General features: G+C 44.2%; 1 protein-coding gene across 1 annotated transcript in view; it reads left to right on the plus strand.

Moving 5' to 3' along the window:
• Positions 1 to 14,951, plus strand: part of ubap2l (ubiquitin associated protein 2-like) — a 161,324-nt gene that overhangs the window by 119,178 nt on the left and 27,195 nt on the right. Inside the window, 3 exon segments of the mRNA XM_060904950.1 lie at positions 499 to 832; positions 4,822 to 4,910; positions 5,037 to 5,090. Of these exon segments, the coding sequence (XP_060760933.1) occupies positions 499 to 832; positions 4,822 to 4,910; positions 5,037 to 5,090 (477 nt within the window).

The following is a 14,951-nucleotide window of genomic DNA, read 5'->3' on the forward strand; positions in this document are numbered from 1 at the left end:
TGTGAACGACCTCACAAAAAAATCGGATTTAGCCTTGCAGTGTGAACGTAGCGTTAGGTTCCTGTTCTTCTCCTCTGATGTCTCAACACTTTTGTTAAAATCCTGTGTAAACTCGAGAGACTGGTTGTATGTGAAAATCCCAGGAGATCAGTAGTTTCAGAAATACTCTGGCACCAACAACCTTGCCGAGTCACTGAATTCACATATTAAACATCAGAAAAGGGAAATATGAACGTTAATTGACGCTTGTAACCTGTATCTGCGTTTTTAAACACAGGTTTAACTTGGTGTCCTAGTTTATGACCTCAGTGATGATTTGTGTATCATGCCTTCGATGTAGCAGTTTTAATTATGCCTGGAAACCCAGCTGGAAAATCATTAGTGCTTCAGAATGTGTGGGCTTGAACACGGGCCTGTTTTTATTTTTGTGTGCGCGCGTGCACCCCCCCAATATGTTTGTTTTTTTTGTTTTTTTTTCTTTCCTCATCTTCCTCTCAGCATCAAAATGTGGATGGAGACTCAAGCCTGCACTCGTCTTCCTTCTCCTCGGTGTCTGCGGTGGCCCCCTCTGCCGTTCCTCCTTCCTCCACAGTCTCTTCCTCTTCCTCCTCGGCCCCTGTCTCTCATAGTGCTCCTGTTCCTCCCTCCTCTTCTACAGTCGGTGCTGTTTCTGCTCAGGCCAGTCTGGGGCCAGTCAGTAGTCTCTCTATGGGCTTGAATAGTGCAGGTGGAGTCGCCTCTATTGTCCCCCCTGCTGCTGCAGCTGTGTCTTCATCAGCGGCCTCGGCTTCAGCCGCACCATCATCAGCATCACGCAGCATAGCTGCCTCAGGTAAGGGTTGGACAAGAATATGTACAACCCCGATTCCAAAAAAGTTGGGACAAAGTCCAAATTGTAAATAAAAACGGAATGCAATAATTTACAAATCTCAAACTGATATTGTATTCACAATAGAGCCTGGGTGCCCACTACGTCGATTGCGATCGACTGGTCGATCTCGAAGGCAGGGATGGTAGATCTCATGATTGATATGTAAATATTAATATATTTGTTATGAAAATAAAAAAAAAAAAAAAACGTCGTGGTCATTTTTACATGTAAACAAATTCGCGTTTTCCCTGAAGCGAAATGTCAGCCAAGCGCTGCGTCAAAAAAATTGTTACATTAGGTTACCATGACAACCAGCAAAATGAAACTGCTGGTTTCAAAGATGCAGCGCCGTGATTTAGGAAACTTCCGAAACCTCGCCTCGGAGCTGGAGATGCAAGGGAGGGCGTTTGCGCAACTTAACAGTGCGCGCTACACTGAGCAGATTGAAATTCTCCAGTCAGAGTTTGAGAAGCGATTTCAAGACTTTGCTTTGCTCGAGCCACTAGCTACATTCATGTGCCACCCATTCGGGGAAGATACTGAGGTGGATTCCCTCGCCTCAAAAGTTGCGGCACTGTTTCAGCTGAACACGTCTGCCATGGAAGACGAGATGCTGATGCTGCAGTCTGACATCGAGTTGAAGTCCAGGGCGCATGGGCCGTTTTGGAATTTACTCACGGAGGTGAAGTACCCGAACATGCGGCAATGTGCCACCTCCTTAACCGCATTGTTCGGCTCCACTTATTTGTGCGAGTCGGCCTTTTCGCATATGAAGATCATTAAGTCCAAATACCGCTCCAGTATGTCCGACGATCATCTCGAGGCCTGCTTGAGGCTCGCTACCAGCAGCTACTGTCCGGACTATGCAGCCCTCTCTGACTCCCTCCAGTGCCGATCATCATCGGATTAAGATCTGATTTAGGGCCAACATCAGTATGCTATGTATTAATGTTGTGCTGTTGCTAAGTTCCACGGTAAAAAAAAAAAAAAAGAAGGAAAAAAATATAAAAGAAGGAAAAATGTTTTTATATAAAATTGTTGTAAATGTCAAATCTCTGTCTAGCAGGCTATACAAAAGTCAATTGATGTGAACAAAAATGTTTTGGGGTTTACAATGCCTGTCTGGATGCATTTAACTTTTTTTTCTAAACATAGCCCTTTTTTTTTTTTTTTTTTTTACAGTGGGCTTGTTTCATGTTTACTTATTAGTAGTTTGCGGTTTATAAAAGTTAACAGTGATTTGAACAAAAATACGTTTAGGAGTACAAAGCTTATGCATTTAACATAATTTGAATGTAAATTTCAGTCACCTTTTTGTATGCATGTTTGCATATTATTAAACAAACTGCATATGAATGTTTATAAATCAAAACAAGTGTCATTATTATTATTATTATTAGTAGTAGTAGTAGTAGTCATAGTAGGCCTAGTAGTGGTAACAACCTAGTCCGAGTAGATCATATTAACATGGTCATTTTAAAAGTAGCTCGCAAATCAAAATATTGTGGGCACCCCTGCAATAGAACATAGACAACGTATCAAATGTCGAAAGTGAGACATTTTGAAATTTCATGCCGAATATTGGCTCATTTGAAATTTCATGACAGCAGCACATCTCAAAGTTGGGACAGGGGCAATAAGAGGCTGGAAAAGTTAAAGGTACAAAAAAGGAACAGCTGGAGGACCAAACTGCAACTCATTAGGTCAATTGGCAATAGGTCATTAACATGACTGGGTATAAAAAGAGCATCTTGGAGTGGCAGCGGCTCTCAGAAGTAAAGATGGGAAGAGGCTCACCAATCCCCCTAATTCTGCACCGACAAATAGTGGAGCAATATCAGAAAGGAGTTCGACAGTGTAAAACTGCAAAGAGTTTGAACATATCATCATCTACAGTGCATAATATCATCAAAAGATTCAGAGAATCTGGAAGAATCTCTGTGCGTAAGGGTCAAGGCCGGAAAACCATACTGGGTGCCCGTGATCTTCGGGCCCTTAGACGGCACTGCATCACATACAGGCATGCTTCTGTATTGGAAATCACAAAATGGGCTCAGGAATATTTCCAGAGAACATTATCTGTGAAAACAATTCACCGTGCCATCCGCCGCTGCCAGCTAAAACTCTATAGTTCAAAGAAGAAGCCGTATCTAAACATGATCCAGAAGCGCAGACGTCTTCTCTGGGCCAAGGCTCATTTAAAATGGACTGTGGCAAAGTGGAAAACTGTTCTGTGGTCAGACGAATCAAAATTTGAAGTTCTTTATGGAAATCAGGGACGCCGTGTCATTCGGACTAAAGAGGAGAAGGACGACCCAAGTTGTTATCAGCGCTCAGTTCAGAAGCCTGCATCTCTGATGGTATGGGGTTGCATTAGTGCGTGTGGCATGGGCAGCTTACACATCTGGAAAGACACCATCAATGCTGAAAGGTATATCCAGGTTCTAGAGCAACATATGCTCCCATCCAGACGACGTCTCTTTCAGGGAAGACCTTGCATTTTCCAACATGACAATGCCAAACCACATACTGCATCAATTACAGCATCATGGCTGCGTAGAAGAAGGGTCCGGGTACTGAACTGGCCAGCCTGCAGTCCAGATCTTTCACCCATAGAAAACATTTGGCGCATCATAAAACGGAAGATACGACAAAAAAGACCTAAGACGGTTGAGCAACTAGAATCCTACATTAGACAAGAATGGGTTAACATTCCTATCCCTAAACTTGAGCAACTTGTCTCTTCAAGGCCTCTGCATGCTCTTGCGACAAGGCTTTCGCAGATAGTTTTTCGCAGACAGTTGTAATTTATTGTTGAGCGGGGAGTAAAGGCGTGCGCGATGTTATTCACCGGCACAACGCAATGGGGCGCGAAGTCGCTAGGAGTAGTTGGTGGGTGTGGTTAGTGGAGTGTTTATCCTCCGGTTACTTATAATGACTAGAACTTTTTTTTTTTTTTTTTTTTATAATGACTAGAACTGGAGTCGTGTAGATGTACGTACTTCCTCACTTCCTTAATCAACCGCTCTTCATGCTGCTCCATCTTCGCTCGTGTTTTTAAAAATGCCGGTCGTGAAAACAAAACAAACCGGGAAAGTAGGGAAGCGGAAGTGCGTGTAGAGCGGATGTAGAGTGGACCAATCAGAGCCCTCTTGTCTGCGGCGCTGTCTGCGAGGCTTCTGCGGTGGTCACAATTTTTGGGAGGTGCGCGCAGAGCGTCTGCGAAGGTGGGGGGGGCTACGCAGACACTGTCTGCGAGGACTAGGTTGTCAGCATAAATTGGCCTTCAGTCCCCAGACGTTTACAGACTGTTGTAAAGAGAAAAGGGGATGTCTCACAGTGGGAAACATGGCCTTGTCCCAACTTTTTTGAGGTGTTGTTGTCATGAAATTTAAAATCACCTAATTTCTCTCTTTAAATGATACATTTTCTCAGTTTAAACATTTGATATGTCATCTATGTTCTATTCTGAATAAAATATGGAATTTTGAAACTTCCACATCATTGCATTCCGTTTTTATTTACAATTTGTACTTTGTCCCAACTTTTTTGGAATCGGGGTTGTAATCTAACTACAAATTCAGTATATTGCCGTGACTTAAAATATTATTAAATCTTGTAATATAAAAATTTATATAATTTTGTCTTTCATTGTTCTGTCCATGTCCTGTCACTACTCTTGATTCCGTATAATGTTTAAAGTAGCCCCTTTGCTCAGTAGTAAAATAATCTGTTGGGTCAAAATTAGGTGGTCATGGCATGATTTGCAGTTTACAAAAGCAGAGATCTAGACAAGTACACACTGCTTAATCATGATTTCACGAGGATGCACGGCTTAGCCAGCCGTTTGTCTTTCTTCTGATAGCACGTTTAAAGCACCAGAATCAAGTTAACCCCCAGCCTCCACTGTAGTCTCATTTTGTAATGTTTGTGGTCTTACTGGTGTTCAGGGAAAGCGCCTCCAAACCTGCCTCCTGGAGTGCCTCCTCTCCTGCCCAACCCCTATATCATGGCTCCTGGCCTGCTCCATGCATACCCGGTGAGGATTTTCTACTAAACTGCGCAGAAATGTTTTTTCTGTATTTCTTAAATGTTCATCTCAGTTTTATCTGCATTTGTGCGCTGAGTGTTTCATGCATGTTCTCCTGTCTGGTCTGTATCTAAGCCCCAGGTGTATGGGTACGACGATCTGCAGATGCTCCAGACTAGGATACCACTGGTAAGTTCAACAGCAGCTCTGTTTCATCTTTCCTCATGGTCAGGAGTGAGATCCCAATCATGTATAGACCCTTTTCAGTCACGTGACCTTCGTAAACGCGACCGCCATTTTGGACATGTAGTGGACTTCGGCTCGAATCAGTTTGAACGCGAGGAAGGCGACAAACGAAAAACATAAAAGAAAAAGGAGCGAGATGCAGAAAACACCTTCACTATCCAGCGACGTAGGGCATTTACAGGGCGAGCAGAGGGAGAGGGATTTGCAAAAATTGAGGTTAGCAGGCTTAGAGAACGACGTTTACCTGCTTCCACCAGGATTGTTCACTGACGTACGGAAGTACACGAAGCCCTCGTCTTTACCTGACTTCGGCCCACATGATCTGTATACCTATGTCGTTAAAAACCCATCGCCATACACATACACGCCAACGTCCGAGGTTCCGGAGCGCGGTCCGGCTTGCTCCAGGAGTGCTCCGGCCAAGGTTCCGGCGCGCGCTGCTTAATTTGAGGGAGAGCAAGCCGGAGCGCGCTCCGGAACCTCGGACGTTGGCTCCGGCAGCTATTTATACTGGATCCGGTGTAAATAGCTGCCGGATCATAATTACAGTAAACTAGTAAATACAGTAAAGGAAAAACTTGAGACTGAAAGGTTTTAACAGTCATCCAAATGACTGAACTTAAACATTGCTACAGTAATGCTGCATTCATGTGCTATGGGAAGATGATATTTTCCAGTTGGGAAGTGGTATTTACCAGTGTGTTGTGTTCACATGCTTTTGTTGTTGTTGACAAATTAAAGATGGTGGACCAGATTCAAGTTAGCAATAGTTAGTTAGCTATCGTTAGCAATAGCGTCTGCTCTGGATAGGTAAAAACAAACCATAACACATTTTTAAAGGAAACAGATTTCTAGCGTATTATATTACACTTGTTAATGACGCAACATTGCATAGACACAAAAACTACCCACTAGTACTAGTAAAAAAAAAAAAAAACTTTAGTAGCGTACAGTGCTTAACATTCAAGTGTCTTGTACCGCTCGCCGCCATGTTGAAAAGGTTAAAGTTCATCTCATCTCGGCAACTCGTGTATCAAAATTTTCTACGAGTTGCCCAGTGGAAAATACCACAAGAGGGGGCATTCATATGTGCTTTCCATGTCGGCGTTTGGTATTTACCATAATTCCCATAGCACATGAACGCAGCATAACATACTAGCTACTTGTTGACATTAGCTAGTCAACAATAGCTACTACAGAAGAACAAAGAGGTTACAATGGGTTATTTTAGCCTATTTGGTTACACACTCGCCGCCACAGAATGTTAACAGCAATGTAATGCCTTTCCTGGCTAATTTTATTCGTCTTACCTCCAACAAAGTGGTCACTACACAAGCGCTGGTATGCCGAGGGCTGCCAATCTTTCCTGTTTATGGCCGCTATCCATCTTCTCCGTCGGGATCCGATAAAATGATAAACCTTGCCTTGTTTGTTGATGGTTACTACATCCAGGTGCACAACAATATAGTGGCATGATGGAAGTCTTGCTGAAAATAAACACTTTCTTTGCTGCCGTTCCTCAATGCTGGCTGTGGTAAACTACTGGTAGTACACATCCAAAATGGCGGCCGTGTTTGTCGTGACGTCACGTGAAAAGGGTCCATACTTGTCTATAAACAACATGCTGAGACCTTGAACTTCAAAGTTAATTGTGTGGCAGTGCTAACTGTATGTACCATGATGGTGCACATCTGCCCCATGTGCTGCTATGCAGGTAACCTGTTAGTAAGCGTCCATGTGTAACGATGATGGAGTAGGGTGATAAGGCTGGGAGTCTCGTCGGCATGTCTGGAATCTGATGTAGCTCAGCTGGAGTAGTTGATCTTATAAATGCTCAGTTGAAGCTTGAGGTTCTCCTTGGAGCCGGGCAGTAGACACTTATGGCTGCATCTGGCAGAGACATTATTACGGTCTTCAGAGGTGGTCTAGGATGCATATGATGACACTTTGTAGCGTGAATGCGAAAGTGTTTTTAGGACATCCCAGACAGCAATGAAGTATCTCCTCCTAATCAACTACATCATTGCCCTAGCTGGGGAATACGTAATCGTTACAAGGCTGTCTGGAAATCATGCTGAACGATGGAGCACTCCACCGCTAGGCTAACTGGGAAATGTGATTTACAGGTCTTATAAAACGTCATAGGGTCACTTCGTGATACGGTTGACAGTTTTGACATGTGCGCACATTGCTTTAAAAACTGTATCCAGGTGAAATTCCAGGGTTTCCACATGTCCTGGAAAACAGTTGAGCAGTTTTCCAGTCATGAAAAATGAGAGAAAAGTAAAATGTCCTGGAAAGTTTTGTGTCGTGCTGGAAAATTATTACTGATAACTTAGGCTACAACGGCAACGAGATTTTATTAAAAAAAATATCGCGTCCACATGGGCAACGGATCAGTAAAATATCAGGTACATATGGCAACGCAACGTTTGCTGAAAACGATGCAATACACATGCCACACCTCTAGGGGCGCTGTAAGACGGTCCCATCGGAGACACCGGAACAATAGAAGTAGACGCATGCGCATAAACCCCTTCTTCTACCCGGCGTGAAGCACTCACAGGAACAAACACACAACAACAAGAAGAAGAAGATGGCTGCGACTACGCGAGGAAATCATGCCTTCTGTGTGTACAAATTAGTTTTATTAGTGTGCATAGTTTTATATAACTTAATTTTCTTATTGTGTGTGAACATTTTGAAAAGCAGTCTCGTCTCATCTCATCTCATTATCTGTAGCCGCTTTATCCTGTTCTACAGGGTCGCAGGCAAGCTGGAGCCTATCCCAGCTGACTACGGGCGAAAGGCGGGGTACACCCTGGACAAGTCGCCAGGTCATCACAGGGCTGACACATAGACACAGACAACCATTCACACTCACATTCACACCTACGCTCAATTTAGAGTCACCAGTTAACCTAACCTGCATGTCTTTGGACTGTGGGGGAAACCGGAGCACCCGGAGGAAACCCACGCGGACACGGGGAGAACATGCAAACTCCACACAGAAAGGCCCTCGCCGGCCCCGGGGCTCGAACCCGGACCTTCTTGCTGTGAGGCGACAGCACTAACCACTACACCACCGTGCCGCCCCTGCTGGCTGGTAACTGTGGTAATCTTAAGTGTATAGATTGACATTTCTTTCTGACTTGGGTCGAATAAAGTTAAATCAGTTTGACGGTGACCGTGCTTGTTTTGCCCGCAGAGGTTCATGATTCAGGTCTAAGAGCAACGGTGTCAAATATGTGTTGGGCATTGTTGAGAGAGTTGGATAATAAGGTTAAGCTGGGGTTAAAACAGTGAATGGGAGTCAAATACTGGCTATCTAGTTTTCCTTTAATTTTTCGAACACTGTCTCCATTTGCAATGCCGCACTGTTGATGTAAAACAAGAAAATAGGACCCATAGCATAGGTCACATGACATGAAATGTTGAACTTTGTCATGGTAGCTCATACCGGCTGTGATTTTTTTTTTTATAGCATTGTTAAACACTTGATGTTAAAAAGTAGCCTATGGTGGCTAGGTTTAAAAAATAATCCTGGCAAAGCTGACTCTCTAGCTTTGAATCAGCATATGTTTAGCTATGTAAAGGTTTTTTTTTTTTTCTCAATAGGAAAAAATGTAGACTAGCCGGTTTGTTTTCAGGCTGTTCATTTATTGGTGTTCAGGTAGCAGTGGTTAGAAGAAGCCTTTGTCACATGCACACTCGCACAGTGAAATTCATGCTCTGCATTTAACCCATCTGAAGCAGTGAACATGCGCGCACACCCAGAGCAGTGGGCAGCCATACTACAGCACCCGGGGAGGGGTTAGGCACCTTGCTCAAGGCCACCTCAGCCCAAGGCTGCCCCATGTTAACCTAACTGCAGGTCTTTTGAGCTGTGGGGCATAGATGCAAATGGCGTGCCTTTTGGTGGATGCCGCCTTTTTCACGGCTGTCTGGGGGACTTGTGTGAATCGCGCAGATCCGAGGATTTTTTTTTGGGGGGGGGGTTGGAGTATCTGATTATAATTTCATCATAGTAAATTCTGTATTAAAATTACTAAAGCAAATGCCGTTACAGTCCATGAAACGTAGGAAGTATAAGCATGAGAAGAAAACAGTAAATCAGAAAGCTGTGCACGTAAAGCCAACTTGCGGTGGAGTGATGGAAATCCTTGCGCGTGCAGTGAAGCACTAGCCTGGGCCCGCCCATCCTAAGTGTGACACAACACAGGGGGCTGTTGCGAACTTAATCTGGCAAGGCAAGCTATCTCCAGCTCTTCCAAGCTCCCGAAAAATCGGGAGCCAATCAACTTTGAGCGTCTCCAACGGCCCTGGGTAGAGGCGTGTTCAAGGCAGTGACGTAGTAGAACTGCGACCGGAAGCCATAGATTGTTTATAGAATCTATGCCGGAAGCGCTTCATTCACTAGAAACATTACGAACATGGAGCAGCGGCAAGCCTTTGACACAGCGGTAGATGCTGTATTGAAAGCATTCAACGGGAAGTTCTCATTGAAAACGGAGCAAAGAGCAGCCCTGGAGGTATTTATTGAAAGGAAGGACGTTTTCGCCTTGCTCCCGACCGGCTTCGGTAAGAGTTTAATCTACCAGTTAGCCCCGTCGCGTCACATACGTCAGAGGAAAGAGTGATGTGATTGGTTTAAGCTTCGTCACAGCCTTTTCTGGCTTCGACCAGTAGCAAACTGAGGCGTTTCAGGGAGGCGGGTCAACCACGCGCTTTGGGAAACGGTTGGGCTTAATATCCATGCCAGACCCAATGCTCGCAGAGCTTTGAAGTTGCGTTAGCCAGACTAGTGAAGTGCAGCCAGCAGCAGATAATGGCGCACAGCCAATTGGCTTTACGTGCGCAGCTTTCTGATTTACTGTTTTCTTCTCATACTTATACTATGTTTCATGGACTGTAACGGCATTTGCATATTTAGTAATTTTAATACAGAATTTACTTTGATGAAATTATAATCAGACACTCCAACACGCATCCGCCAAAAGACGCGCCGTTTGCGTCTATGGTGGGGGGAAAACCGTAGGAAACCCACGCAGACATGGGGAGAACATGCAAACTCCACACAGAAAGGCCCCCTGTCGGCCACTGGGCTCGAACCTAGAACCTTCTTGCTGTGAGGTGACAGTGCTAACCACTACACCACCGTGCCGCCCAATATAATTTTATAATGCTGTAGAAATGAAAGTACATTTAACAGTATTAAAACAAGGTAAGAAATAACAAGTAAAAATAATCTCCGTAAGAAAAGAGTTGTAAGTAATGCCTGTGTGTGTGTATATACTGAAATGTTTCTCTTATACTTGTCCTGTAATTACAGAAGTCAGAGAATGTCAAGGCAGTGCAAATTTAAGGATGACTGGAAGGAAGACTCCCAGTTCAGGGACTGGCTAGGGGAAGTATCAGGAAATGTGAAGAGGGCTGCTTGCAAATTTTGTCAGAGGACTTTTGATGTTGGCAACATGGGCCTCTCAGCACTCAAAAATCACGCACGAGGGCAAGGCCATGTAAAAGTCGCTTCACAGTTTAAAAAATGACCTTTACTAACCCATTTCATGAGTATGACACATTCAGAAGACGCAGGAGAGGGCAGCAGCTCTTCACCAAACCAAGAGCCACAAACAGCTTGTACAAGTGAACAGGGAAATGGTTCAGGAGGAGCACAAGGCAGTTTAGGGTCCCCTCCACCCCAAAAAAAAAAGTCAGGGTGTGCTTGAGGTTATCAAGATAGTCATGTCACATTTACTCCTTCAACTCCAGCTGTGATGCGTCAGCCATTTTTGGTCAGATGTTCCCAGACAGTGAAATTGCCAAATGGCTTTCGTGTGGTGCAACAAAATGGGCTTGCCTTATGTTTTTGCTTGTGTCCATATTTCAAAGGAAAAACTGGTCAAAGATGTAAGAAAAGTACAGTGCTATGTAGTGTCCTTTGATGAATGCCTCAATAAAGTGACTGAGAGAGAACAGATGGATGGATGGATGGATGATGTGCGGTACTGGAGTGAACGTAAAGGGAAGGTAGCTGTGCATTATTTTGATTGAGTTCATGGGTTACACTCAAGCACAGAAGCTTTTGGAGAAAATCAAGAGAACCATCACCACTTGATCCTAAAAAGCTCTGGCAGGTCTCAGTGGATGGCCCTATGGTTAACTGGAAGTTTGTGAGGATGTTCCAAGAGGACAAGAGCCAGGTGGACCCAGATGCACCAGAGAGAATCAGTCTGGGAAGTTGTGGTTTGCATGTTCATGGACTATTTCAAAGTGGAGAGAAAGAAACTGGTTGGAAGGTGGAGGATGTACCGAGAGAGCTCTTTGGCAGTTGTTTCATGACTCACCAGCAAGGCAAGATGACTTCATTGAAGTCACTAAAACAACATTTCCTCTGAAGTTCTGTGTTCATCGACGGGTGAAAGATTTAGCAGTTGCAAAGCGGACAATAGAAGTGTGGCCAACAGTGCAGGAGTACATCAGCAGCCACAAGAAACTTCCAAGAAGTAAAGTGCCGTCATCTGCATCCTACAACCCCGATTCCAAAAAAGTTGGGACAAAGTACAAATTGTAAATAAAAACGGAATGCAATGATGAAGTTTCAAAATTCCATATTTTATTCAGAATAGAACATAGATGACATATCAAATGTTTAAACTGAGAAAATGTATCATTTAAAGAGAAAAATTAGGTGATTTTTAAATTTCATGACAACAACACATCTCAAAGTTGGGACGAGGCCATGTTTCCCACTGTGAGACATCCCCTTTTCTCTTTACAACAGTCTGTAAACGTCTGGGGACTGAGGAGACAAGTTGCTCAAGTTTAGGGATAGGAATGTTAACCCGTTCTTGTCTAATGTAGGATTCTAGTTGCTCAACTGTCTTGGGTCTTTTTTGTCGTATCTTCCGTTTTATGATGCGCCAAATGTTTTCTATGGGTGAAAGATCTGGACTGCAGGCTGGCCAGTTCAGTACCCGGACCCTTCTTCTACGCAGCCATGATGCTGTAATTGATGCAGTATGTGGTTTGGCATTGTCATGTTGGAAAATGCAAGGTCTTCCCTGAAAGAGACGTCGTCTGGATGGGAGCATATGTTGCTCTAGAACCTGGATATACCTTTCAGCATTGATGCTGTCTTTCCAGATGTGTAAGCTGCCCATGCCACACGCACTAATGCAACCCCATACCATCAGAGATGCAGGCTTCTGAACTGAGCGCTGATAACAACTCGGGTCGTCCTTCTCCTCTTTAGTCTGAATGACACGGCGTCCCTGATTTCCATAAAGAACTTCACATTTTGATTCGTCTGACCGCAGAACAGTTTTCCACTTTGCCACAGTCCATTTTAAATGAGCCTTGGCCCAGAGAAGACGTCTGCGCTTCTGGATCGTGTTTAGATACGGCTTCTTCTTTGAACTATAGAGTTTTAGCTGGCAACGGCGGATGGCACGGTGAATTGTGTTCACAGATAATGTTCTCTGGAAATATTCCTGAGCCCATTTTGTGATTTCCAATACAGAAGCATGCCTGTATGTGATGCAGTGCCGTCTAAGGGCCCGAAGATCACGGGCACCCAGTATGGTTTTCCGGCCTTGACCCTTACGCACAGAGATTCTTCCAGATTCTCTGAATCTTTTGATGATATTATGCACTGTAGATGATGATATGTTCAAACTCTGCAATTTTACACTGTTGAACTCCTTTCTGATATTGCTCCACTATTTGTCAACGCAGAATTAGGGGGATTGGTGATCCTCTTCCCATCTTTACTTCTGAGAGCCGCTGCCACTCCAAGATGCTCTTTTTATACCCAGTCATGTTAATGACCTATTGCCAATTGACCTAATGAGTTGCAATTTGGTCCTCCAGCTGTTCCTTTTTTGTACCTTTAACTTTTCCAGCCTCTTATTGCCCCGTCCCAACTTTTTTGAGATGTGTTGCTGTCATGAAATTTCAAATGAGCCAATATTTGGCATGAAATTTCAAAATGTCTCACTTTCGACATTTGGTATGTTGTCTATTTGAGATTTGTAAATTATTGCATTCCGTTTTTATTTACAATTTGTACTTTGTCCCAACTTTTTTGGAATCGGGGTTGTACTATACAGTAAGAGAGGCCACTGATGACCCTCTTTTCTGTCTAAGCTCCAGTTTTTTGTATTTCTTGGAAGACAGCTGAAGCCTTTCTTGGAGACATTCCAGACAGGTGCTCCTATGGTGCCTTTTTTTTTTTTTTTTTTTTAAAGCAAATGAGCTCCAGTCCACCCTGAGAAGCTTGCTGTTTTGTTTTATCAAAAGAGAAGAACTGGAGAAGGTTGCACCTACAAGACAAAACGATCCATGTGCCACTCAGGCAGCTGGACATGGGATTTGCCACAAAGCAAGCTTTGAAGAAGGCACCAGAAAAGCCAGTGAAATACACAGGTTTTCAAGAACGTACGTGTCTGCTTCCTTGTTATGACCTGCAGGAAAATCATGGAGAGAAGCCCTCTTATGTACCCAGCAGTGCAGCACCTGAGCTCCCTTGACCCTATGATCATGGTAACAGAAGCTGAAATTGCAATAGCAGTGTGTTGAGAAACTCCTACAGGTTCTTCTCGATGCCCGTTGGCTCCCTGCCTTGGAGTTTGAGACAGTTCTTGCTCAGTATAAAGCCTAGTCATTGCATGTCGATGCAAACCATAAAGAAGAGTTCCAAGATTTTGTTTATATCTTCAGGCTTGATGAACTTCTTAAGATTAGTCAGTGGCCGAGCAGAGTATGCAGCATTATGGGACCTAATGAAATGTCTTGTCACACTGTCCCATGGACAAGCTGCGAGATATGCTTGTAGAAAACCCTGAAGGAGAGGACACTTGGTCCAGGATGTAATGGCTGGGCATGCTGCAGATGAAGCCCTGCTAAAGGAGCTCATACAACATTGCAAAGGAGCAAGAATGAGGTATGTACAGTACCTGGAGGATGAGGAAAAAAAATGGCTAGAGGTGACAAAGAACCTCCATGATGAGGGAGGAAGAGTCAAAGCAAAATGGCAAAAAAAAAAAAAAATCCTAGCATTCAAACAGTGGCGAAAGAGGCTGATGAAATGGCAGTCAGGGCGGGCAGGACTTTACATTGCTCTCAAAATGCCCAGGTCAGGTGGCAGAAAGACGCACGCTGCGACCTGTGATCGGTCGGGTGGCGAATGATCGCAGGTGTTTTGCATCAAATTCCTCGTTGTGGTCAGACATATTGCAGGACGCAGTTGTTTGTCTGTTTTAAATAAAAGCTGTTACGGCAGGACGCAACCAGTCGGAAGCAGACGCAGGTTGACGCAGCACACAAACCTTTAAAAAAAAAAAAAAAAGGCCTTAAGACTGCTCACAGGTTGTTGTAAACTGTTTGCAGGTGCAGTCTGCGTCTACCTGCGATGCATCGCAGCCATCTCTAAAGACTTGTCTTCCCCCGCGTCTAGCTGCCATTACCTGCTTCAACCTGCAATTGGTCGCTCAAGCGTTGCACGACTGCCTCCCTCTGCATGCGTCAACCTGCTATTCGCACCAATTAGAAGCGAATCGCAGCTGAAATGTGAACAGATCATGATCCACTTGCATCATCCTGCCTCCACTAAAGACGCTGCCATTTATCTGCGTCGACGCAAGACCGGATTTTATCGCAGGTAGACGCAAGTAGTTGAAATCTCGTTGCAGCCTGCTGTCTGACCTAGGCAAAAATCAAATGCTTTTCGCACAAGTATTGCAGAGAAAAGGGAAGAACTGGCAGCTCTGGCAAAATCCGTGGAAAACCTGCAGGACCGTGTCA

The sequence above is a fragment of the Neoarius graeffei genome, chromosome 22 (genome assembly GCF_027579695.1).
Source record: "Neoarius graeffei isolate fNeoGra1 chromosome 22, fNeoGra1.pri, whole genome shotgun sequence".
Taxonomy (NCBI): Eukaryota; Metazoa; Chordata; class Actinopteri; order Siluriformes; family Ariidae; genus Neoarius; species Neoarius graeffei.